Source organism: Struthio camelus, chromosome 3 (genome assembly GCF_040807025.1).
Source record: "Struthio camelus isolate bStrCam1 chromosome 3, bStrCam1.hap1, whole genome shotgun sequence".
In the NCBI taxonomy this organism is placed as follows: domain Eukaryota; kingdom Metazoa; phylum Chordata; class Aves; order Struthioniformes; family Struthionidae; genus Struthio; species Struthio camelus.
In genome coordinates this window covers 8,416,967-8,439,342 of record NC_090944.1, presented here as the reverse complement: position 1 = coordinate 8,439,342, position 22,376 = coordinate 8,416,967, and the positions used below count along the sequence as shown (strand labels likewise).

The following is a 22,376-nucleotide window of genomic DNA, read 5'->3' as shown; positions in this document are numbered from 1 at the left end:
CACAGCACAGCCCTGACCTCTCAGGCTCTTACTGCTTTCCCGTCTAGCACCCAGTGAAATATGGATTCAGCCAGCACAGGTCTGGTGGGAAACCGGAGCACGTGCACATCAGTCTGCTGCACAGGGACGGCTCCTCATCTCTGCCCAGGTGGGAATTTATAGGGATTAATATCAGCCTGCAGTCTAGCCAAACGTGCTGCAGGAAAGCTTTTCTCACTTCACCTAAAATTCAGGTGTTTCATCCAAGCATTTTAATACCAGGCAGGTGTTACTCTCCGAGTTAAAAGCATTTAGCACTTGACTGCTCACCCCAGAAACAGCTTGACAAAGTTGTTTGATACAGGAGGAGGATGCAGCATGATGCCCACATGGCCCTGGCGCTGTCGGATTGCAGGCGGCTTCACCGAGCCGATGGGCCCAGAGCCAGCGGGCTCCGGCAGGGAGACGCCCCGCAGATAGTTTTGGATAGCTACATTTTAAAATTGTGCTGAATTCAGGAAAATGGGGAAACTTCAATGCTGGAGTTTGTAAAAGGATTCTATGCATTGAGAGAGCTGCTGCATTGCTACGACTCTTGAGTAACAACTATAGTTCTGGCATTTAAGAAAGAAGGAGAAGTTAGCTGGCTCCCTGCAGGTTTGCTATCCTGGTATCAGCGAACTGCAAGGCTTTCAAACAGGTCTGGGAGGGATAAAATGGGAAGATAAGAAGGTAAATGGAAAATGATGTAAAAGGCCAAATGGATTTACCAAGAAGTCAATCATGCTAGACCAGCTAGATTGCTTTCTTTGAAAACACCTGATCCTCTAGATGGGCGAAGGGAACAGATCTCCTCCAGCTGGGGTTAATACAGCTTGATAGAGGGGAGATTAACTCTTGGCCCAGCTGGAGGAGGTAGAAATTAATACAAGACTTGTGAACTGGGTGAAGAACCAGCTGAGAGAGTGAAGGACACTGGTTGTGGTGAAAGGAAAGCAGCCAGGCTGGAGAGAGCCTAACAGTGAAGTTCTTCAGCAACCAACTTGGGACCTGCTGCAGTTCATGTTTTCATTAATGAACCTGGTGTGAAAGGAGAGAGCAGGTAAAACAGATGAGGACAGGTTGGGAGGCTCTGTGGGGAAGGAGGGTGGGAATATTGCCCAGAAATAACTCACTGGGTGCAGGCAGAGCTCTCCTCATGCTCCTCAAAGCCACCCATGGGCACTCCATGGGCAGCTGGAGAAGGACAGCTGGGATGTTAGCAGCTACCAGAGGAGACGAGGAGTGTTTCTGCCTTTGAGTAAGGCCTGGGGAGGTGACCAGGAGCCCAGGGCACCGCTGTGCTCACCCTGGCCTGGGAAGTTGAGCCCAGAAGAGGTGCAGGGAAGGGAGGACCTGTCCTTCAGGAGGACATGGCAAGAGCTCAGCTGGTTCAGTCAAGCAAAAAAAGGCTGAAGGGAGAGGACTGCTCTTAGGAAATTCATTCAGAGGTAAGAGCAGGGAGATGGAGGGGAGTGAGAAAGAGAGAAAAGAATAATATAACTAACACCTCTGCTGGAGCAGGAGTCTCACCACGAGCAGGGTGATTCTGGAAATTAGCCACAGGTCCTTGGCTGTGAGATCTGTCTCAGAGCTCCCAAACTTGTGGTTTCCTCTGAGGACATCTTCATCATCTGCCTGCAAATGCTGCTTTTGGGTGGGCTGCCAGGAAGCCAGGGTCCAGGTGTCTCCCATGCAGATGTGGAGGGTAGGACACTCCCAGGAGAGACTGGACTGGTTGTGCATATCCTGGAAGCACATCCTGGCCTGCCTTCCTGCATCTCTCTTCCCTGTGTGGTCTGAGCACCTGGACAGCTGTGGACTGAGCTCAAATTCAATTTCTCTGGAGCTCGGTGGAGGTCTTGTGATGTGGTCCAGGGGGAATGTAGAATGACTGGCTGTTATTAAAGGTGCAGAGCTCATGCCTTTCCCCTGCATGTTTGCACCGGTGTAGGGCAGTCTGTTATGAAGATTTCATGAAGACACCTTGTAAGGACTGATTTAGAAAGGCAAGTTTCTCCTCCTAGGACTGACTGGTCCTGTGCATTCCCCCTTTCTTAGCAAGCCCTTTAATTTGCTCACGCTTCTGCTTGGGTACAGAAACTGTCTCCACAGCATTTCTTCCCTCCCCTTTTTTCCCCCCGAAACTGATATACTCATGGAGAGCCGCCCACTGCAGCACTCAAAATTATAGATAATACCATATAACTTCATCCCACAAAGCCTTGTTCATGACAGTTGCATCCTCAAAACCCTTCAGAACTGAATGAACAGTTCAGCTGCAGTTGGGGGGATGACAGCAGATGGAGAGAAACTTTGAGCGGCAGAGGCAAGCAGAGGAAGAGAGTCCTCCAGCTGCGATCTGCGAGACGGAGAGTCTGTGAGCGGAGAGAGGAACAACTGCAGGGAATAAGGGTTACTCCCAGCCCTTTTTCTGCTTGTTCCTGGGACCAGATTTCTGCAGTCCTTGATGAGTTTCTTAGACGCTATCAACGTGCTTACAGTACACAGTCCATAGGGCAGTCCATCAATAGGTGCTTTAATTTCCTCTCCCGTGAGGCTAAATAAGTGCAACTGCTTTCTAGAGAGCTGTTGCGAGGTGCAAGTGAGATTTGTAAAGCACCTTACACCTCCTCAGCCAAAGGGCTAGAGGAGTCTTGCAACTCCTCAGCTAGGAGTATCCTGACCCAATGCAGCTTTTGATGAATCTGGTGAGGTTTTACTCCAGGTTTCCATGCAGAAGGATGCCTGGTTCAGCTTTTGTTTGCAAGCTGCATCACGCACGTGGGAACGTGGCCAGGAGACTAGGCAAGCTGGGAGGCAGCCAATGTCTCTAACATCACTTGGGTGCAAAGCTGTGCTTAACAGAAACACTGCATGCTGCAACTGCCTGGAGGCCAGGCTGGGGAGACCCTCTTCTTGCTATTGAATCAAAGCTACTGTTTGTACCCTGTCTCCAGAAAGGAGCTTTGGTTTGCACGCTCCCCTTCATGAGGGTCTCCTTGTCACTCACCCTCCAAGGGTCTAGCTCAAAGTTTGCTTTCGGGGTGACGGGGCAGAGTCTGCACAAGGAAGAGCAGGGCCAAAACAGCATGGAGGTGAGTCCCAGTGGAAAATTAATAAACACCCATTTCTAACCCTCAAAGCCAGGAAGTTCTGGTACTTGGTGCCTGTGATGGCAGGCTCTGGAGTTGGCCTGAGGAACACACGCGTTGCAGAAGACAACTTCTGGAACTTCTGTTCCTTCCTGTGCTTTCGGCAGCAGCCAAGGGATGATGGAGCCTGGATGGCCCTTTCCCATCAGCCAGGATTGCCCTCCTGATGGGGCTGGAAAAGCTGGGGCTGCTGCTGCTCCTATTCTGCACTCGGATTTGTGTTTGGGGCCACAGTAATAGATGTGAGCAGGGGCTGTGGTGTGGTGGCAGGCTCCCGCAGGTTTTGAAGTCGAAGCCTCCAGTGACCTCACCAGACTGTGGATCCAGCACAGGAATCTGCAGAGCTGAGCACTGCAGGCTTTAAAATAAATAAATAAGGCACCCTAGCAGAAGAGACAGGTAATATTTCTCTTAGCAAAATCACCCACTGGAAAATGAAATCCTTGCACAAAGCTGCTGCGTGTCCCAGCTCAAGAGCTCTCCAATAAGGATATTTTGCACGTGTTTGAAAGGAGCCCAGCTCCACTCCAGCCAGAGCTGCATAATTGTTCTGTACTTCTCCTCTCCACCTGCTGCTGCGTTGGCCTTGCCAGCACCATGGCGCTGCCAACTTGCTGTGCCCAAAGCGCGGTGCCTGCAGCCGCCGGAGCACTGTGCGCCCCCCTCCTCAGGGTTCGCTCGCTCCTTCAGTGTGCTGTGCCGTGCTAGATGCCTGTCTGTAGGAGCGAGGGCAGCAAAGTGAAATGCAATCTGCCTGGCAGCATCCGATCGCTGCACGCAGGGCTGTGCGAGCCTGTCTCCAGCAAGCTAGTGGAGAGCTGGGTCAGTGCCCCAGTCCAGCAGGATGAAACGCTCTCCGTTGCTGCTGTTTTTATTGAATGCCGAATTCCTGTCCAAAGGGATTCGAGAAGCAGCGTGGTGCTGATCTGCTCAAGGAGCAGATGCAATGAAAGGGGTTTGCACAGGCATCCGACAGGGCTTTCTAGCAATCGAGGAAAAAGATTGGAGAGGGCTATTTTGCAGAGATGGCCCATGTGGGTGCATTTATTGTGCTGTAAGTCCGATACTGATACGTTATGGGAACGTGAACTGCCTTATTTAGGTTCAGCAGGAGTGTTACCACTTCCTGGATCCACTTGGACTATTGGGCTCCTGGGTATTTTATAAAGTTCTGGATGATGTGAGAAGAGAAACATGCTCAACGTAGGAAAATATACGTCCGTACTCACACACACTCTTACACAGTATATTAGCATCCCATTAGCACTCAAATGTCACTCAGAGCCCAGTCCAGAGATTCCTGTCAATGAAAGGGGCTGAAATCAGTCCCCAAACATGATGCCTTTGATACAGCCCACAAATATGGAGAAAAGAAAAACACAGCAACTTTCTATAATTAAAATAAAGGATCTCAGTTGTTTGACAAATGGGAGGCTGATATGATTTTTCTAAGCGTGGGAAGAGAAGAGCTGGAAAAAATAGAGAGAAAGAGTTAAGAAGAGAAAATTTCATTACTTTTGGACTCAAGGTTCTGTAGCATCATCATAAGGCTATTGCTTCAGTATATGTGATTGGAGATATTTTAAAGGGATATTGGTGCTGTTGGAGGTGTGCTCAGAGTGGCTGGTTAAGGTCGGATTCTGCTGTGGCAAGCAGCTCCTTCCTCCTTGCCTTTGGTGTAAACCCATAGTAAATATGAACAACCATCAGTGATTCAGAGGTGGGTGTGTAATTTTATTCACATGCAGCGATGTAAAAATTGCCGAGACATTGCGAAAATTGAAATTAATGTTTATAAAAGGCATTTTCTCATATCGTTCTGTTAATGATACCCAGGCCTCTTTAGCTCTCATGACGGAGAGAACATTTTGAATGCACCGAGCTTTCACAGCTATTGTGTTTTGCTGACTTCTTTGCTGCTGGATTTCTGTGTTCTTCCTACTCGTTTTCATTATCCAATTTCCAGGTATAATGGATAGATAAATCACCAGGGGCATGCAACGTAGATCTTTCCCCATTAGAAAGAGATGATACCAACGCTGAGCTCTAGCAACCTCTTTAGGTATGAGCGTGTGAACCACAGGGGAAGTTTATGCACATGCACTGGCACACCTCTGTTCCGGAAGGAACCTTAAACCGCTCATGAGAACGGCCAACAGACTTAAATCCCATTGCAAACAGCAAGATGCAAACACTTGCAGAAGCCAAGCACGTGCTTAAATGTTCTCCGTTGTCACTGGCTGGAAGCTTCACTCCTAATCTGTTGAAATACTCAGTAATGAGGGTTTTCTCTTTGCTTCTCGCTGTGGGAAGGAGCATCTAGATGGACACCTGTTGCATTTTGACCATCGTGACAGCCTGTATAGGCTGGAAGGACTGCAAAAAGCCTCTGCTGGTGCCATGTCAGGCAGGCTTTGCTGGGTTATGGCATGTTAAGAAGATCCTTATGTCCAGCTGCTGAAAGTCATTAATTTCTGGCGCTGCTCTCCGTGACTTTAGTTACCAGACCACACTCAGATATGATGCTCTGTATTGAAGACCCGTGTGTGATATCCTCTCCCAGCTTGATCTCTTCTTCCTTACTTTGCTGCTTGTCTTTATTTAAATCCAGGAATAAAACTATGCTTTAGCATTCCATAAGGGCTCTCCACCTGCACTCTTGCAGTAGCAACAGTTAAATCATGTCCTGGGATGTCATATAAAATAAAAGCAGAAAATAAAATCATAATCTTAACTAGCTCCTTCTTTAAAAAAAATCTTTTGCGCTTGTTAGCATAGGCTGGTGTTTTCAGAGTGGTCACCTACCATCACTCGTCCAACCACATGTTGCAGCTCTAAATGAGCAGTCCTATTTTCTGAGGCGCTGATTATCTTCAGTCAACGTACCTTACATCTGATTTTTTTTTTTACTTAGTTAGCAACTTTCTGATATCAAATAAGGGGTTTAAACTTTATTATGTGATGTAGAAGGTGTTTTCTGTTGTACTTTTGCTTCTAACGCAACATACATTGTCCTGCAAGTGACTTCTAGAAATGCTGGTGTAATTCACTCCGTTCGAGAGCCAGGTGTGATGCCAGTGCTGGTGTTACATAGAAACAGAGCTGGGGAAGGCAAAGGTGCTGACATGCATTGCACTGGATCACAACAAAAATGAGCAGTCTTTGAATGAGGAACTTCATAGGGCCATAACTACTGCATCTTACTAAAGCTGCTCGAGATGCTGGTAGTAAGTTGGAGGAGGCTTGTCTCAGCAGACACTGTGCTCAGCAGCAGTCCGAGTACAGCAGGTTGGTACCTTCAGGGTCACCTTCTCCCTTTGTGTTACAGCGCTCGGGCAAGCGCTGCCAGGATATACTTATGAACCTAATAAGAAGTGACACTCGGTATTAATCCCCACAAGTTTGTTCACTCACGGGCACTTATGAATGAGCACAATGATATTTTCTGCTGGCGGGATGACAGGAATGCAAGCTCTCTAATAGACTGTGATGTGGTAGATGGAAACGGATGCCTTATTGCCAGTGTTTTATTTTCTGTTTATGAAGGTTTCACCCTCACCTCTCTATCTAATGATATGAAAGCTCTCCTGAGCTCACTCTTCAGCACAGGCGTACTCTTCTGGGAATTGCCCAAGCAGGAAGAGGAAGGCATGTAAGGCAGGCAAGCCCACGAGATGCCCTGACTTCTATGCTCTTCCTTCCCAAACCTATGTAGCAACCATAAAATCTGTGTCAATCATATTTCTTGAAATAACGGACAAGTTTTAAGGCTCCAGGAAAGAAGATTTTCACATGCAGTTCTGTAGGGAAGGCTCACACCAAACTGGGCCTGAAAGTCCAGGTTTTGAAGTTGTTATTTATGTCTTGCAACCCCATTCAGTCCTGTTGAGGTTCAGACTAAAATTTCTGTCTGTCTTTGGCAACTGTGGTCTATAAAGGGGAGCATGGAGCAGAAAGCAGAGGCACAGCTCAGATAAACTGCACAGCAGAGCGAGGCAACTGCTGGCGTTTAATAAACAGCTCTTCCAAGCTGGGATCAAATAGCTATACAGTGCATCAGCATAGTGCCTGTATTTCCAGGTCCCTTTCTGCGTGCAGCAATGCTCCAGCAAGACATAGCCCTTCCTTTAAGCCAAATCTGTTAATGGACTAGTTGAAGGACCATGATCAGGCAACACATAGCAATGGGTGATGCGTGGTGGTGATCTTAACTCTTCCTTCCTCCCCCTCTGGCTGGCACTGGAAGGGGGTGGATAACTGCCCACTCATGTCTTGCTAATGACCCCAGGAGATGCTGTTAGCAGAGCCCCCAAAAGAGGGGGTCCTTGGTGGTCCCATGGGGTGGGGAGTGCTCCCAGACCCTGGACTGCACAGAAGGCTCCACGTGGACCAGAGAGGGAAGGGGGCAGGGGCTACCCTGACCCTGCCCAGGCTGGGTGCTTACCCCCGGGGATGGCATCGCCCTGCTGAGGCTGGATAGGAGCTAGCACAACCCACTGTCACCTCGCTGGCCTGCTCTTGGCCCTCCTGGTGATCCCAAGTGGTGGGGTCTGCCCTCAGGTCTCCCAGGAACCTTCCTGTCTCATTCTCCCCTGGGGCTTGGAGAAGACAGAGTGGGGCAGAAATCTTGTCCCAGAGGCTCCAGCTGGCAGCACGCTTTGGGGGGGGGGGGGTGCTTCAAGATTTCTGTGGGTCCGGGGAAGAGTTGGGGGCTGAGCATCTGGGCCAGGCTGTCCATGAACCTGCATGGCGCATGCTGGAGGGCGGGGGGGGGAAGCCCTGCCTCAGTTTCCCCACCGGGCCCCCCCTTCCAAAACCCCTTGCAACTGGAGGGAGAAAAGTCCCTTGCAGCCCTCGCCCCCCTCCCAAACCCCGCTCCTTCCCAGCAGGGGCCAGAACCGCGGCGGGGGTGGCGGGGAGGCGGGCGGCGCCGAGGCTGCGGCCGGGGGCGGTGCGCGGAGCCGGGCGCGGAGCAGCCGCTGGTGAATAATTGAGAGGGGCTGGGGTGGAGGGGGGGGGGGGCGGGACGGGACGCGCACCGCACCGCGGCTCCGGGCACCGCATCCCGGCACTGCATCCCGGCTCCGGGTACCGCATCCCAGCTTCCCCGCAGCTCCGCGCATCGCATCCCGGCTCCGCGCACCGCGGCTCCGCGCATCGCATCCCGGCTCCGCGCATCGCACCATGGCCCTGCAGCTTCGGCTCCGCACCGTCTCCGGCCTCCGCGGCAAAGCCGACCGGATCGCCAAGGCGGCTTTCCGAGGTACCGGGGGCTGGGACACGGGACGGGGAGGGAGGGGACGTTCCCGGCCCGAGCTGGCCGCCTCGCTGGTCCCTGCCTCAGTTTCCCCACCGCAGCCACAGAGCCCAGCGGCGCAGCGGCGTTGGCTGGGGGAAGGTGAGACGTGAACCTGTGGCGCGGTGGCCAGCTCTGCGGGCTTCCCCGGAGGAGGAGTGGGCATGAGCCCTCTGCCAGGGCTGCTCCCCTGGGGTCCACCTGCCTACCAGAGCCCAGCTGGGGACACTGCGCCCCCCCATGCTACCGGCTACAAGCAGCCCCTGGGGATGGGGATTTGTCCAGGAAAAAGTCAGCGAAGTCCCAGCATGGCGAAACCCTCCCCGGTGCTGGTCTGTGTCCCAGCTGGAGGGAGCAGGGCTGAGACCACCTGCCAGGAGAGCCCTGCAGGAGGGTCAGGGGCTGAAACTTGGGTGGTGAAGCTGTCCTACCCAAAAGTGTCGCTCCAACAGCCAGGAGATGATATTTGCTTGAGCAGGGACCCAGGAATTTTATCTAAGGCTGCTGCAGCTTTGTTCTTTTCTGCTCTGGTCTTTGCCAACTCCAAAGCTATCCAGGAGAAGCTGCAAAAGGAGCATAAACTCTCTCGGGTGCATCCTCAGCACCTGGCAAACCCCTGCCAGAGCCCATGGAGGCTTGGGACAGGCTCCCCGCAGGCGTTACCCAGCACGGAGAGCTCGCAGCGCGGCGGCAGCTCCGATCGCGCTTTGTGCGCTGGAGCCCGCCAGCAGGCAGAGGAGTACGTGGGATGGCTTGACAGCTCGTGGGGCTGGGAGTCAGGAATAGCAACCCCTTCTGCATACAGAGGCAGCACGGGAGAGAAGAGGAACAGACATGTTCGCTACTCTAGAGCCAGACCACCAAGCACTGCCTGAAACAACCTTGTCTGCGCTCCCAGTTGAACCGCTTTAATGTCATTAAAAGGCTGCAATTCTTCTTCTTCTCTGCCCCTGCGTCCTGAGATCAGCACAGGTGCTTCAGTGCTACCCCTGGCCGACACCAAAGGCTTGAGCAGTCCCAACCTTAGACACCTTCCCCCCTGAGGAGCCCCACCACTCTCCCACCCAGTAGCGAGGGTGGATCTGCAGGAGGGCCAAAGGCTACGGCAAGTTTTCCAGGTGAGCGCAGGGCAGACCCAGGTGTCCAGTCCCAGCTCGGCACGGCCGTGGGCTCCTCACGCAGTCTCTCAGTTTTGCTCCCTGCCTCGGCACCCTCGCGTAAGAGCCACTACCAGGGAGCCGAAGGTCTGGCTAATGGGCGACAGCACCCGTTTCTGGAGGACTGCAGAGTAGCTCGCCTGAAGGTTCCCCCCACCACCCTGCATTGCTTAGCACCCCTGGAGGGTCTCCTGCCGTTTGTAGCATATCACCCTGGCTTTAGAGCTGGAAGATCTGCCTTGCTGCCTCTGCCAAGTATCCCCTGCTCCTTGGCTGCTCAGCACCATGGATCAGTTACTGTTGCTACTGCTGGCCCAGAAGAACTGGCTGGAAAATTATGCCCATTTTCAGAGATGCTCCTCGGCCCTGTTGGACTGCCAAGGCTTGTAGCTATGCTGTGCAGCCTCTTGGGATGCAGCTGGGTGCCTGGGAGGTGGCACAAGCCTGCGGGTGGTGAGGGGTGATGAGGAGCTGGCAGGATACTACAGCAGGGTTAGCTCTGCCTTTCCTGGCCTGGTAGTGTCTCAGAGAGTGGAAGCAGGTGCAAACTTCTCCCACCCCATCCTGCCTGTCCCTCTTGCTCCGGTGTGCAGCCTTTCCCTGCTGTCTGTCACATGGCTCCGCAGGGACCCCTCCCAGTCCTGCCTTGGAGATGCCCCTGCCTGCAGGATTATCTCCCACCTGTTACACTTTTGTTTCATCCAACCTCTAATGCTCCCGCCAATTCCCTTGTCAAATCCCGTGTGTGGTTCCAGGCATTTCTCCAGGACCCCCGTGTCCCCATCCCCAGTTCAGTCATCCCATGCTGTCATATCAGGCAGTGCTAGCTCCAGTCAGGACTTTGCTAAGCTTTACAGCTGCGCTTCCTTCCCCTGGTCCTGAGCAGTGAGGAGCTGAGCTCCTTGTGGACATTTCCTCACCAGAAAGAAATGTGGTGCGATCGTCAAGGACAGTTGGGTCAGGGGTAGGAAATTTGTTTTTTCCTGGAAGTCTGTTCAAGCACCCTCTGTGCAAAGGAGGGATTTATCTCACTCTGTGAATGTAGAGGGTATCACCACTACGTGCAGTCAGGGACACCTCTTCCCCTGCTTTTTCTGGGCAGCCAAGGTGCTCTCATGACCAGGAGACATAATGCCACTCTCTTCCACGAGTTCAATCCACCTAGAGCAGCTGCTCCTGGTGACTGGACCCAGTAGGGCTGAACCCTGAGATTTTGGTGTCATTCCCTTGTCGTGCCACCCTCTGTGCCTGACAGCAGGTCGAGCTGATAAGCAATTGGGGAAACAAGCTCTGCAAAACCTGATAACCTGCCTGGCCATGGGCTGTCCAGAAACCCTGGGATGCTCCACAGCGCTGGTGCCTTTCCGTTGCGCTGCTGTGACAGTAAAATCCAGCTGACCCCACTAGCAGGGTGATGTATTTCAAAGCAAACTGCAAAGGGCTGAGGGAGAGAAACCACAGAAAGCGTTGCCTGTAAATGAAGCAGCAATTTAAAGTGCCATGTTAATATTTAGCGCATCCAGCTCCAAAGCCTATTTACATACAGTCCCGAAAGCAGAGGTGGTGGCGGAGAGCACTCTGCCTCTGCCTTGCAAGGCAAAGCTGTGCTGTCCCTGTCTTTCCCCGTGGACTCTAGAGGGAGCTTTAGACTTGTTTAGACCAGACACTTCATGCTTCAGCTGAAGCGAGGTGACCTCCACCAGCCCATCAAGTCGCTGCTTCCTTCTGCTGCCTCTTGTACGTCCAGTTGTCTAAGCCATCCTCCACCCCCCACCCAGAAGGTCTCCCCTTTCCACCCCAGCAGCGCCTGCAGTGCACTGTGGAGCAAAGCTGCAATCGCCGAATGCAGATCACGCCAACTTACAGGTTTTGCTGAGGACTCCTAAAATTTGCACAAGAAGCGTTGTGCTGACACTCATGATTATTCTGGTTCTCCTAGGGTTATTGCAGCCCAGTGAGTATTGCAGGAAGTGCTGTTCTTTCAGCTAGTCATGCTGCCAGCCAGCCATCCCCCTTTCCCTCTCCCTGCCCTCCAGCACCACAGCCTGGGGGGGGAGTTGGAGCAGAGCTTTCCTAGTGGGTGTGTGCTCATTCAGCTGAGAGGACCTATTATTGCACACAGAAGTTAAAGAAAGTGGCTTCAGCGTGTATTTTTTGCAGGGGGCAGTGCTCTGAAACGCTGCTTGACTTCAGCTCAAGTAGGAGATTAATAAAGCACTACTCTTATGAAATGGTTGTTCCTGAGAAAATACTCATTTAAGGAGTGCAGGGCTGAGATTGACTAAAGTGTAAGGTGAGAATAAAAAAATTCTGTTCATGTTCTTCCAGGAATCCCTGTATTCCTATGAGCCAATATGAAGCATCAGTATTTGAACATTACAAATAGGAGAAACCGAGGCACAGATAGGAGAAGGTTCTGGCTCACCATTTCCCACTGAACCCATGGCAGAAGCCAAGAAGACTTGTCAAGTTTTCTGACTCCTAATCTGAAAGTGGAGTGGTGACATGGGCTCTTTTCCTACCCCATCAGAGTGGCCAAAATTTGATCCCACCCCTAAATAACAGGGACCAATCTCCCACGATGGCACAGGCCGCTTCACTCACCAAATCCCAGGGGGCACAGTGCAGGGGCCAGTCTTACCCTGGGGAAATGAGGTGTGTGCTAACCTACAGGTTCACGCGCCTTGGTGACCCTCTCAATTATTCCTAAGAGATTTGGGGGTGTTTTTTAATGTCAGTCATTTGTAAAGCATTGGTCACTCCACAGCAGCTGCCCTGGGTGTGCTCCAGGCTGCTTGAAACAGGCCGGAAAAGCCCCAAATCAGTTGCCACTGAGCAGAGTTTCCAGCTCTCCACCTCTTTGCTCTGCAAGTGAAACTCACTTATGGGTAAATTGAGGATTTTCTGCAAAAAGTTGCTCTTCAGGCTGGCTTCAGTGGGAAGACCAGAACAAATATCCAGGGTAGGAGAACAAACAGGCATGAAGGGAGTGGGAAGACCTGAGGTGCGAATCTGTGAGTTTTCCTGAGCTCACCCATTAGGTTTGTGCCTGCTCCCTGCCACCTCCCAGCCAACATAAGGACGCACGCCTGTCCTCCAGCGGTGACTGAGTTTGCGCAAGTTTTGCGTGGGATAGAAGCACGTAGCACCCTGCAAATGCCTGTCCCAGCTGCCTCTGCATTGAGCCTCTTTACACCCGCTGATACCAAGATACTTTATAATGATGAGACATCTTTCCTCCCGAGCTGGACGCCGGTGTGCTGCAGACGGCGCTTGTGCACCCAATGATCAAAGCCGTAGCAGTCAGCCTAGTGCAAGAGCTTGCCCTTGTTCTGGGGGCTGATCTCGCCTGCAGCAGGGTTTTCGCTCTCAGACCAGCATGATTGCGTTTGTAGAAGTGGACCTGAAGAGCCCCGCTGTAATTAGAGTGTTTATCAGCTACTCGATCATGGATAGAGCTATAAAAGAGCTCCATCTCTGGATTAACTGCCTGTAAATGAGAGAGATCATTCACACAGACCCCCCCCACCCTCCCCAGCACCACTGGACACCACTGGATAATGATATTACTTTAATGAAGCAATTACTGTTATGCTTAGCTGGACTAGAAGACCATGGGGTTGGGGGTTCCCACCGTGGTCACTCGCTGAAACACGTGCTCTCAGGAGAAATAGGTCAGATGGCAGATGATTGTCCCCTTTGGAGTATCTTTTCCAAGCTACTGCTTCTTATGTGTTCATGTAAAACTGATTGACCTCTTCTGACCTGTGCACGTCTCCTCTTGAGTTTGCTCCCATATATTGCCACATCTCTGCAGCTTCAGCTGCACGTTTGGACCCTTGGGGTGAAGGTGAAAGCGTTGTCAGTTCCAGGTGCCGTGTGTGTTAGCAGAGAGGTGCGTGGCCTTGGTGGCTGCATCCCAGTGGAGGAGTGGGTCCCAGCCTCTGCCCAGTTCCCTCACCAGCAAAATGGTTCACGCAGGAGCCTGCAGAGGTGGTTTGGGATACGCGGGGCACATTTTGGGTTTCCTTTGCACAAGTCCGGTGTTTTGCTCTGCTGCTACAAAGAGCAGACCGTCTGCCAGCATCTGAAAAAACGATTTTCTGGCTTTTCATTGCCCTTGTGTAACAATTGAATCAGGAAGAGATGAGCTGCAGGGGTAAGGTGTTACCTGCAAAGATACATGTCATTAGAATATCTCAACCCTTGGTTTAAAAACAAAACAAAACAAAAAGGGAAACTTTGACCCCACAGTGGTATGGGGTACCCAGGCAGCCACTTTGGAGGTTGTCTGTAAGTCTGGGCCCAAAGCAGATTCCCCAGTGCATAGGCTGTCCTTGCTAGAAACAGAGATGTTTTTAATGGCTAAGGAGGCTTTCTGGAACGAGAGGCTTCATTTTGATTCAGTGTCTAAACAGTGGCATTTTTATGACTTTTCCTTCTGCAATGTTATGAAGTGGATATTAACTAGAGATACTGACTCAGGGCAGGGGGGGAGAGAAAAAGATTTTCCTACTGAGAGCAGTCAAAAGCACAAGGCAACTTTTGATCTGGGGCTCCTTGGGAAAACAAGAACTATTTTAATAACTATTAAAAACACTTGGCTCCTCTCCAAGGGTTTCCCCTCCACCACAGCAACATCTGGCTGTTCCTCCTCTCTTGTCCCCTCTCCCATCTGATGATGTGCTTTTGAGATCTGGCCCGGCTCCCTGTGAAGAATGCACCTCCGAGACTGTGGTATAACCCGGGCCAATGCACCTGGCCCCAACCTTTCCCTGGGCAGGCTTAGCCCAGGATGGGTTTTCCCTGGGGCAGTTTGAATGTGTCCCAGCTGGAAAGGGAGAGCTTGTCCCTGGCTATGACCGGTCCGGCCAGGAATTGGGCAGGGAAGGGCTTGTATGTTTTTGTTGACCAGCCTGGAGGTAACCTCTGATGCCTGCACCCTCTGAGCAAGCTCTGCCACGAGCGTCCAGCTGCTGGTCACACAACGGTCACGTCTACAGCTGTGTCAGGTTCATGCCAGCTCCTGCCCAGGTCTCCCAGGCCTGCTGCCTTCTCGCCTTGGTCTAACCAACCTGTTTCTCCTCTCCTCTCTCCAGGGCTCTCCTTCTACACCCGAGTGCTTGAAAACTGTGAGGATGAGGCCAGATTTGATGAGGTAAGAGATGTCTTTTCCCCTAGGTCTGTCTTGCAATTACAGTTTGTTTTTCAGTGACATCCTTTCAGGGCATGCCCATCTTCAGATTTTAACACCCTCCTCAGGGTAGGTCTCCTCTTATTAGCAACGCTGTGGGGCCACCACATTGGAGCGGTGCTGGGCAGAGATGCTGAGCTCGTTTCGCTATTTGATCCGGTGCCTGGAGAGGGGAGGGATTCCCATGGCAGGAACAGCTATTATCAGGGACAGGGGGAAAAGTGGTTGTAGGTGAAGAACTCAAATCTGAGTGTGTTGGCATCTTTTTTTCCGGCTCCGGGGTTTCTCTGGGCAGATACCAAACAGGTCTCCCAAGGGGGGATCATAAGGGCCATGGCTTGGCTAAGGCTGAGGCTGTGGGGTGCCCTCGATGTACTAATTGGGACCTACAGCCCCCCCACTTCCCCACGGGGTAAAATCTTGCCATGCTCTTGGTAGCTTGACTTAGGTTTATGTCTGCCTTTTCCCCTCTGCCACAGCGTTATTGTGTTCCAGCACAAACAGGCCTGGTGCATTTGGAAAATGATTGGTAGAAAAAAAAATGCTGTTTTTTGCGCTGAAGTTGCAGGAAAAAATTGCTTGTATCCACTGAGCAAATACCACTGGGCTTGTGGCTCTCCTTTTCCTTGCATAAAAGGGAAGAACTCCTGAGTTCAGACCCTTGTCACAAATTCCCCGTCTCTCGTTAGTCACAAACAGCCTGACAGCCTCCCCTCACCCCGCCTGCGTTCCTCAAATCACACCAGGTAACAAGCCAATTCGTTCGCTTTTGACTGTCTTTTAGTGCAAACAGGAAGATGTATTGGCCTTTAGCTCTCAGCTACGGGCTTTGAAAGGAGGAGAAGAAGGAATTGAAACCCCAGGTTCTCTGTAGTTTTGAAATGCAGCTTTGTCTTCAGCAGTTATCTTGAAAATATTCTGAGAAGATTGAAATAAGATCACCCACACAAGCAGGGAATAGAGATGCTACTAAAAAGTCGCATTCAAAATGGAAATACATATTCAAAAGAGAACGAATGTTTCCTTTGATTGGTTTGGGTAGCTCAGAGAAGATAATCTGCTCGCAGGGGCTGGAGAACACAGGATACTATGGAGAATATTTAGATCCTTAAACTCTTTATCCCTTTCTAAAGCTTTTTCACCTTAAGAAAATAAGATTTCACGCTAGGTCTACATGGGGGATATGTTTGTGGGGCGATAAATCCCATGGCGTTCCCACCTTGTGCAGCTAGAAGCATACTCAGCTCCTTTGGCCCCTTTTGATGATCCAGCATGGTGTGGTCCAAGCCCTGTTCCCACCCTGGCTGGGGGGACTGGCAGATAAACAGCGGTGGAGCTGTGCCAGACCAGTCTGGAGCAAACCCCTCTTCTCTGGGGCAGGGTTTGCAGAGTGGATCCATGGTCTCAGAGCCCTGCTGCAAACCCAGGTAGCAGACTGACCTTCAAATTAGAGATAGAGATGGGCATATGTCCGGAGACCCTTTTGAATGACTCTAGAGGTCAGGTCCAACCATGAGATAATACACTCTGCCACTAGGAATAGCCCTTGCCCCAAGTTTTAGGGGAAGGTCTTAATCTTCTTGCACTCCCTAAATTGCCGAGGAGGATGAAGGGGAGGGGAAGCCCAGGACAGTGAGGACGCAGCAGGGTGGACTCCCCCTCCACTTCCTGCAGGGTTTAACGGGATTATGGATGCAGAGTAAGGATGTAACTGGAGGAGGGTCTCCAACCACTCTCCTACAAAGCAGAGTCAGCTATGAGGAAGCTGCTTGTGTCAATGGGATACTGATTTCTGTAGATACGCACAGGGCAATTTGTTATTATAATAATTGACTTGAATAATAATGACAGAGATATGCATTGATAGAGCTGCTTCTGTCTCAAAACTCTCTGTGATTTCAATACAGAGATCCTTCCCTGCTCTGCGCTGCAGGACTGGAGGCAGGGGAAGCACCCGTTCAGCTCGCAGTTTCAGGCTTGTTGCTGTCATGGGACACCAGATGCAGGTTGCTCCAAGTGCCTGGTGCTGTACAGCGACCTGGGAGCAGCCCAGCCAAGCTCTGAGCCACTTGTGGTCCCAGGCAGTGTGCAGGAGAGGATGGAAAAAGATGCACAGATCGTGAGGACAGAGGCTGTAGAGCTTAAAGGAGAATAGTTGTAAGAAAGCCTTGAACTGTAGGTGTATACTTGGACTCTACAGCGTGCATTATATTTTTGTTGAGTGCCTCTTACTGCATGTGTAGGGGTGAGTCTCACACTGTTCCCATATCTGTCATGCTTGTAACTGTTCTCAGCGCGTCTTGCTGCAAACCTGGTTAAAATCAGCCCGGTACTATCTATGCAGTAAATTGCAGCAAAGTGAGACAAGCTGATCTGGAGCGACCTTGTGTGCCTGGACTGAGCTTTGGGCTCTTCTTGTCTCTTCGTGCTGGGCAATGTGTGGTGCATCAGCAGCAGCGAGGCTTCCTTCACCTTCCTGCTTGTCCACCTTGCAAATACCCTGATTTGCTCCACAAACCGCTTGGCTCCATCCAAGAGGAAACTCCAGCGTGATTAAGAGGTTGCTCTGCGCCAGGGACCAAGGCCAGTATCCAGTCCAGACAGAGGCTTCATTGGAGCGCACAGCTGGTGTGCAGTGTGGACGCCAAACATATGAATAATCCCACTGGCTTTTAAATTAAGCACATTCTTAAGTCTCCTGTGCACCAGAGGGAGAGTGCTCATGCCCTGAAAGACGATCCCATCAGTTAGGCTCGTATCCTCTGGAAATCCTGTTCTGTCTCTGAGGCTGGTGTCTTTCACAGGTCTGCACATTAGCTTGTTTCTCCTTTCCCCACTTAAGCTGTCACCAGGCCAGTCCAGACGTACTCAGCTCCTTGACAGTCCTCCTGCTGTGACTATGGCTCAGCCGTGTCTCTGCAGCATTGCTGTGGCGTTGATTTGGCTGGCTGAGACACCTATGCTCCTGCTTTGCTGGGGGTTGACATTGAGGATAAAGCCACGAGGCTGGCTGGCAAGCAGTTGTTCTCATTCCCCTTCAGCTCAAAAGAGTTCACAAAGCTTTTGGCAGACTAAGGAGGCAGAAGAAAGCTCCTAGCTAGGAAACTCGTCTAGATGGTACTTCAACCTAGATAACGCACCCCTAAATTTCTCCAGAACTTTTCAAAGGGGTCTAGGGTCCTGAGCTGACCTCAGAGATGAATAATGACATTTTGTTCATGAAAAAATGCTCTGGAAAACATCTCCAATGGTGTCTTGATATGTCTCCTTCCAGCTGAGCTGCCACAGCAACTCATGTTACAGCAGTGTGATGCACCAGGGGACTTGTAGTCCACCTTGGAAGCTGAATGTTATGGGGAGAGAAGTGGAAGGAGAGGGATTCATCCTGCCTAACTCTCAGTGCCCACCAGCTCTATCTCAGCAAATCACCCCGGGATCCCAGTACAGCGAGTGGTGCATCATGTACCTACTGCAGATGTGTCCCATTGTTCCTACTCTAATGTTAGAGATGGATGTGACTCCCATCCTAAAAGAGTTGGTTTCTCTCCAGAAGGTCTAAGTGATGAGCCTGGATGTGCATAGATGCTCCGTAAGGTGTTTGGTTGCCTAAACATATGCCTAATGCTACGTCAGACACACAACTTCTGCTATAGCATCCATGCCATGGTACTACCCAACTGCCCCAAAATACTTGTGTATTTGCGTGTATTGTTGTGTACTGATGGCACATAGTGAGCAATATCGAAAACACATTTTCTTTGGGCAGGAAAAAATAGAGGGAACTATCAAAGAGATCTATATTACTGCAATTTGGAGGGAAAGGCGAACCTACCTTCTTGGGTCCACCTTTCCAAATCTGCAAGATTAGACCAAATGGGCCTTGGCTTCTCTGTGTGTTGAAACAGGGATGCTGCTGCTTGCCCTGCTCTGTAAATTGCCCGGAGCTCTGTAAGAGCAGTAATACTGAGGATGTAACTCTGCCACACACTGAGAAGCTGAACGGAGGTCCCTGCTAGTGCGCAGCTGGTAACTGGGGCTGGATATGGCTGTCTTCAGGAGGAACAGGCTGCACGCTTGCTTAGGTGCATCCTTCTTATCACGTAATGTAGAGCACAAGCCACAGCAAAAAAAAATGTCAGAGGGGTGCAGCCCTATTTGCTTCTCCCCTATTAAATCTCGTTATCTTCTCTTGCTGAAGGACTCTCTGATGCAGTGACCGTGATAGAAGTGTGGACACTGGAGTGACAAGAAATCCGTCACGAAGTAGTAAACATGTCTTGCTTTGCCTGCAGTAATTAGCTGACGGGGCTGTGCGGGAAAGCTGATATTTCTGTTTGGGTCGTGTACACACGTGGCATATCGTTGTGCCATTGATGATAAGTCCAGCTGGCAAGTTTTACTGGCGGTAGTCACCATGCGTGGCACGTAACCTCAAGGGACAGGCGGAAGGGGCATGTCCTGTCCTTTGCATACGTCCATGTCCAAGCACAGCAATTAGCAATATCCTGGCAGGCAGCTGGCTAATCCTTGCTGCTGGAGAAGCCGAAAGGAGCCACCAGCATATGGCACAGACGGCTTGTGCTTAGCAGCCTTCCTGGCCCTTACTCTGCAGCCAGTGCTGCAGGGGGAGACAGTTATGTAAGATTTATAGCACAGGAGGTTTATGTAACTTCTCAGATATCGATCCGGGGACAGGACCTACGGGGAGCACCACGAGGAGAAAAGTGCCATGCTCAGTATAAGGCTTCAGCTCCACGTTTCCCCATGCAATGAAGTGATGGGTGCATATGGGCTGTAATGTCTGTGGTGCAAAAAAATGACACTCTCTCTCTTCTAGATGCACAGTGTCATCTGACTGGAGCACTATTCAGGGGTGTCAGGTCGCTCATGGAGATATGATTGCTCCATGACACAGCCGCTACGATTTTTTTGCCATTAGCTGCTAGGCAAAGGGGACCGCCCTTGATGCCCACTGCATCCTGCTAGTGATGAAAAGGTTGGAGGGTGATTTCAGCCGCTGGGCTGTTAGCAGGGCGAGTTGCCTGGGTGCACGGGAGCGAAAGTTTCAGCTCAGATGCAAGTAGGGTGCATTTCTCTCCTCCCGGGGCAGGAGGCTCCCAGCACCGTGCTGGGATGCGCGGCAGGGTAGGGGTGGTGGTGCCGGGCTGCGGTGAGGCGGGCTGCCAGCCACGGGGGGTCCGGAGAGCTGGGATCCTGCACCATGGCCCTGGCTGCACCCGGGAGAAGTACTGAGCATGGGATATGGCATCAGATTCAGGGCACCGCAAGGTTTAGGAAAGTGAAAGACAAATGGGAGGGTCTGTCCACCCTCCAGCAAATCCATCTGGCTTGCATTCGCTCTCTGCAAAGCCCGATGCATTATCAGAGACACTCGCAGTTTTATTCCCTCTTTAACATCCTAGTTCTCCTGCAATGTTGCAATGAATTCAATATCAGCCAGGTGAGAGAGGTGGGGTATTATATCACATTACTCTTCAATTATCTGTGCGCTCTCATAGTGCTTGGGTGGCTCCTTGGAGCACAGGTCGTATATGAGCCAGAAGCCTCAGAAATGACCCCATCTCCCCCGCTTTCCCCTCGATGGGGCAAAATGGTGTCCTTGTGTCAGGAGGGAGGTTGGATGGGGGATTTTCTTATCTCCCGTATAGGTAAGGCTTTTGAAGCTGAGCTAGCTATGGGAGGAGACATGATTTGGGACGAGGATGAAGAAGATGCTCCCTGCCTTGTCTCAGGACTAGGGATAAGCAGAAAATTATTAGGTTCATGTGAAGCCCGAAGCTTTTTTGACAGAGTTAACAAGGACATCAGCCTTCCCTGCCACTACTTAACATTCATGAGAACCTGCTACCAGGCTGAATTTGGGTTGCCCCAATGATTTCTATTTATTTGATTTCATTCTTTTTTTTTTTTTCAATTATTTTATTCATTGCTTAATGAATTATGCAAAACCCGTGCCTCTCCAGAGCTTGGGGAAGATAAGCTGCTGGCTGTTCCTGAGGGTATAGGCAGCTCTTTGGCTCTATTTCATGTAATCAGGAAGAGTTGTATTGTATCCTGTGTGCATCCCAAATTATTTCTTTTCAGAGGGCTTTGTCCTACCACTCTCCCACTGGCACCGAGCCATAGGAGGAAGGTGTTGCTGAAGGAAAAGAGAAGTCTAGTAAAGGTGCTGGGCTTAGATATCAGGTTAAGTCCATGGCTATGTCCTATGTAAGCTTAAATGGAGTCATGTGCTGATTCTTCCCATGACCAGGAGCCATGAAGTCTTGGAAAGATACCTGCATATCTTGGAAAGCCAGGGGAGAAAGGTGGTGTCAGGACGTGTATCCAGCAAAGACTTCTAGGTGCTGCAAAAAACCAGCAGCTGTAAAAGGGGAGGCATCCCTTGTCAAAGATGCCCTTTCCCAGTTCTCTTAAAAACAGCCTCTCTGGGAAGTGTCTGGCTTGTGTATTCTGCGAGGACATTTCTGTGTTTCTATTTTTTTTTTCCCTTTGTTAATAAAACAGATAAATTGACCCAGCTGACATCACTTGCTTAGCTTTCCACAGGACTTTTAATAAGGCTTTTACAATAAAATCAGTAAGGAGAATAAACAGCCAGCCAGCTCAGGAAGGAAGAAGGGTAACGAGGGAGCCATCGGGAGCAGCCCCAGCACCGAGCAGTGCCACGGTGCCCGTGCTGGATGTGCTCCTGGGCAGCGCTGCCACACTTCAGTGATGGGCAGGGAGAGCATCCCAGAGGCGGTCAGGACGGTGCCGAGTCCCAGCTGAGCACTGCTTGCTATCGACCCAGCTGAAAATGAGCTGGAGGGGGAAAGCAGAGTTGAACAGAGGGATCCAGATGGGAGGGAGGGCTCTGCTGTGGGCTACAGCAGGTGGTCCCAGCATTTGAGGTGCACCTTGCACTTGCTTACCTCCTGCCCTTCCTCTGCTCCCTGCCTGTCCCTGCCTGTTCCTTGCCGTGGGCTCAAAGGAGATGTGTTTGCAAACAGCCTTGCGCTTGGAAGGGGCCAACCTTGGAGTTTGCTACCTGCGCAGTGACCCCCGGTGCATGGATGGTTCCCTGTGTGTCCCACCCAGGAACTGATGCAATAGCAAGAGCAGCCTGGAGGCTGCTCTTAACCGCAAAGCCATCCCTGCCACGATATGTCCCCGGCACTGGTGCTTCCAGGAGTGCAGCTCCCCCTGGGAGCAGCCCTCCCAGGAGCGGGGTCGGGGCAGCTCTCTGCAGCGGTCTGCAGCGAGGGCACGCACTGCCTGAGCCTGGGCAGAGCCTGCCACCAGGCAGTCCCCTCGGATGGGCTAATGAACGTCCTCGCCTGGCATTTCTGCAGCCGGAGGTCCCTGCTCCGTGAGGTCAGGCCTCGAGCTGATCAGCGGCTGCGAGTTGTTAATTTGCAGCTCCCTCGCTGCATAAGAAATTAAATGGGATGGCATGGAGAGGGGGAATTGTTTGCTTTTCTCCTCTCCAAGGACTATCCCTTTTTCCTCTGTTTAAATTGCTGGGCAGTTTGCATGGCATTTCAGATATGCCA

The 22,376-nt window shown here is 51.3% G+C and overlaps 1 protein-coding gene across 7 annotated transcripts in view; it reads left to right on the top strand.

Moving 5' to 3' along the window:
- Nucleotides 1-8,211: 8,211 nt before the first annotated feature.
- Nucleotides 8,212-22,376, top strand: part of LOC104154097 (otoferlin) — a 119,304-nt gene continuing 105,139 nt past the window's right edge. For 6 of the 7 annotated variants that reach the window (XM_068936679.1, XM_068936676.1, XM_068936678.1 and 3 more), the window contains exons 1-2: nucleotides 8,270-8,436; nucleotides 14,726-14,784. In XM_068936679.1, the coding sequence (XP_068792780.1) occupies nucleotides 8,358-8,436; nucleotides 14,726-14,784 (138 nt within the window). In that variant the 5' untranslated portion in view covers nucleotides 8,270-8,357. Of the gene's footprint in view, nucleotides 8,437-14,725; nucleotides 14,785-22,376 lie in introns of all 7 variants that reach the window. The other variant, XM_068936681.1, reaches the window with a different exon arrangement.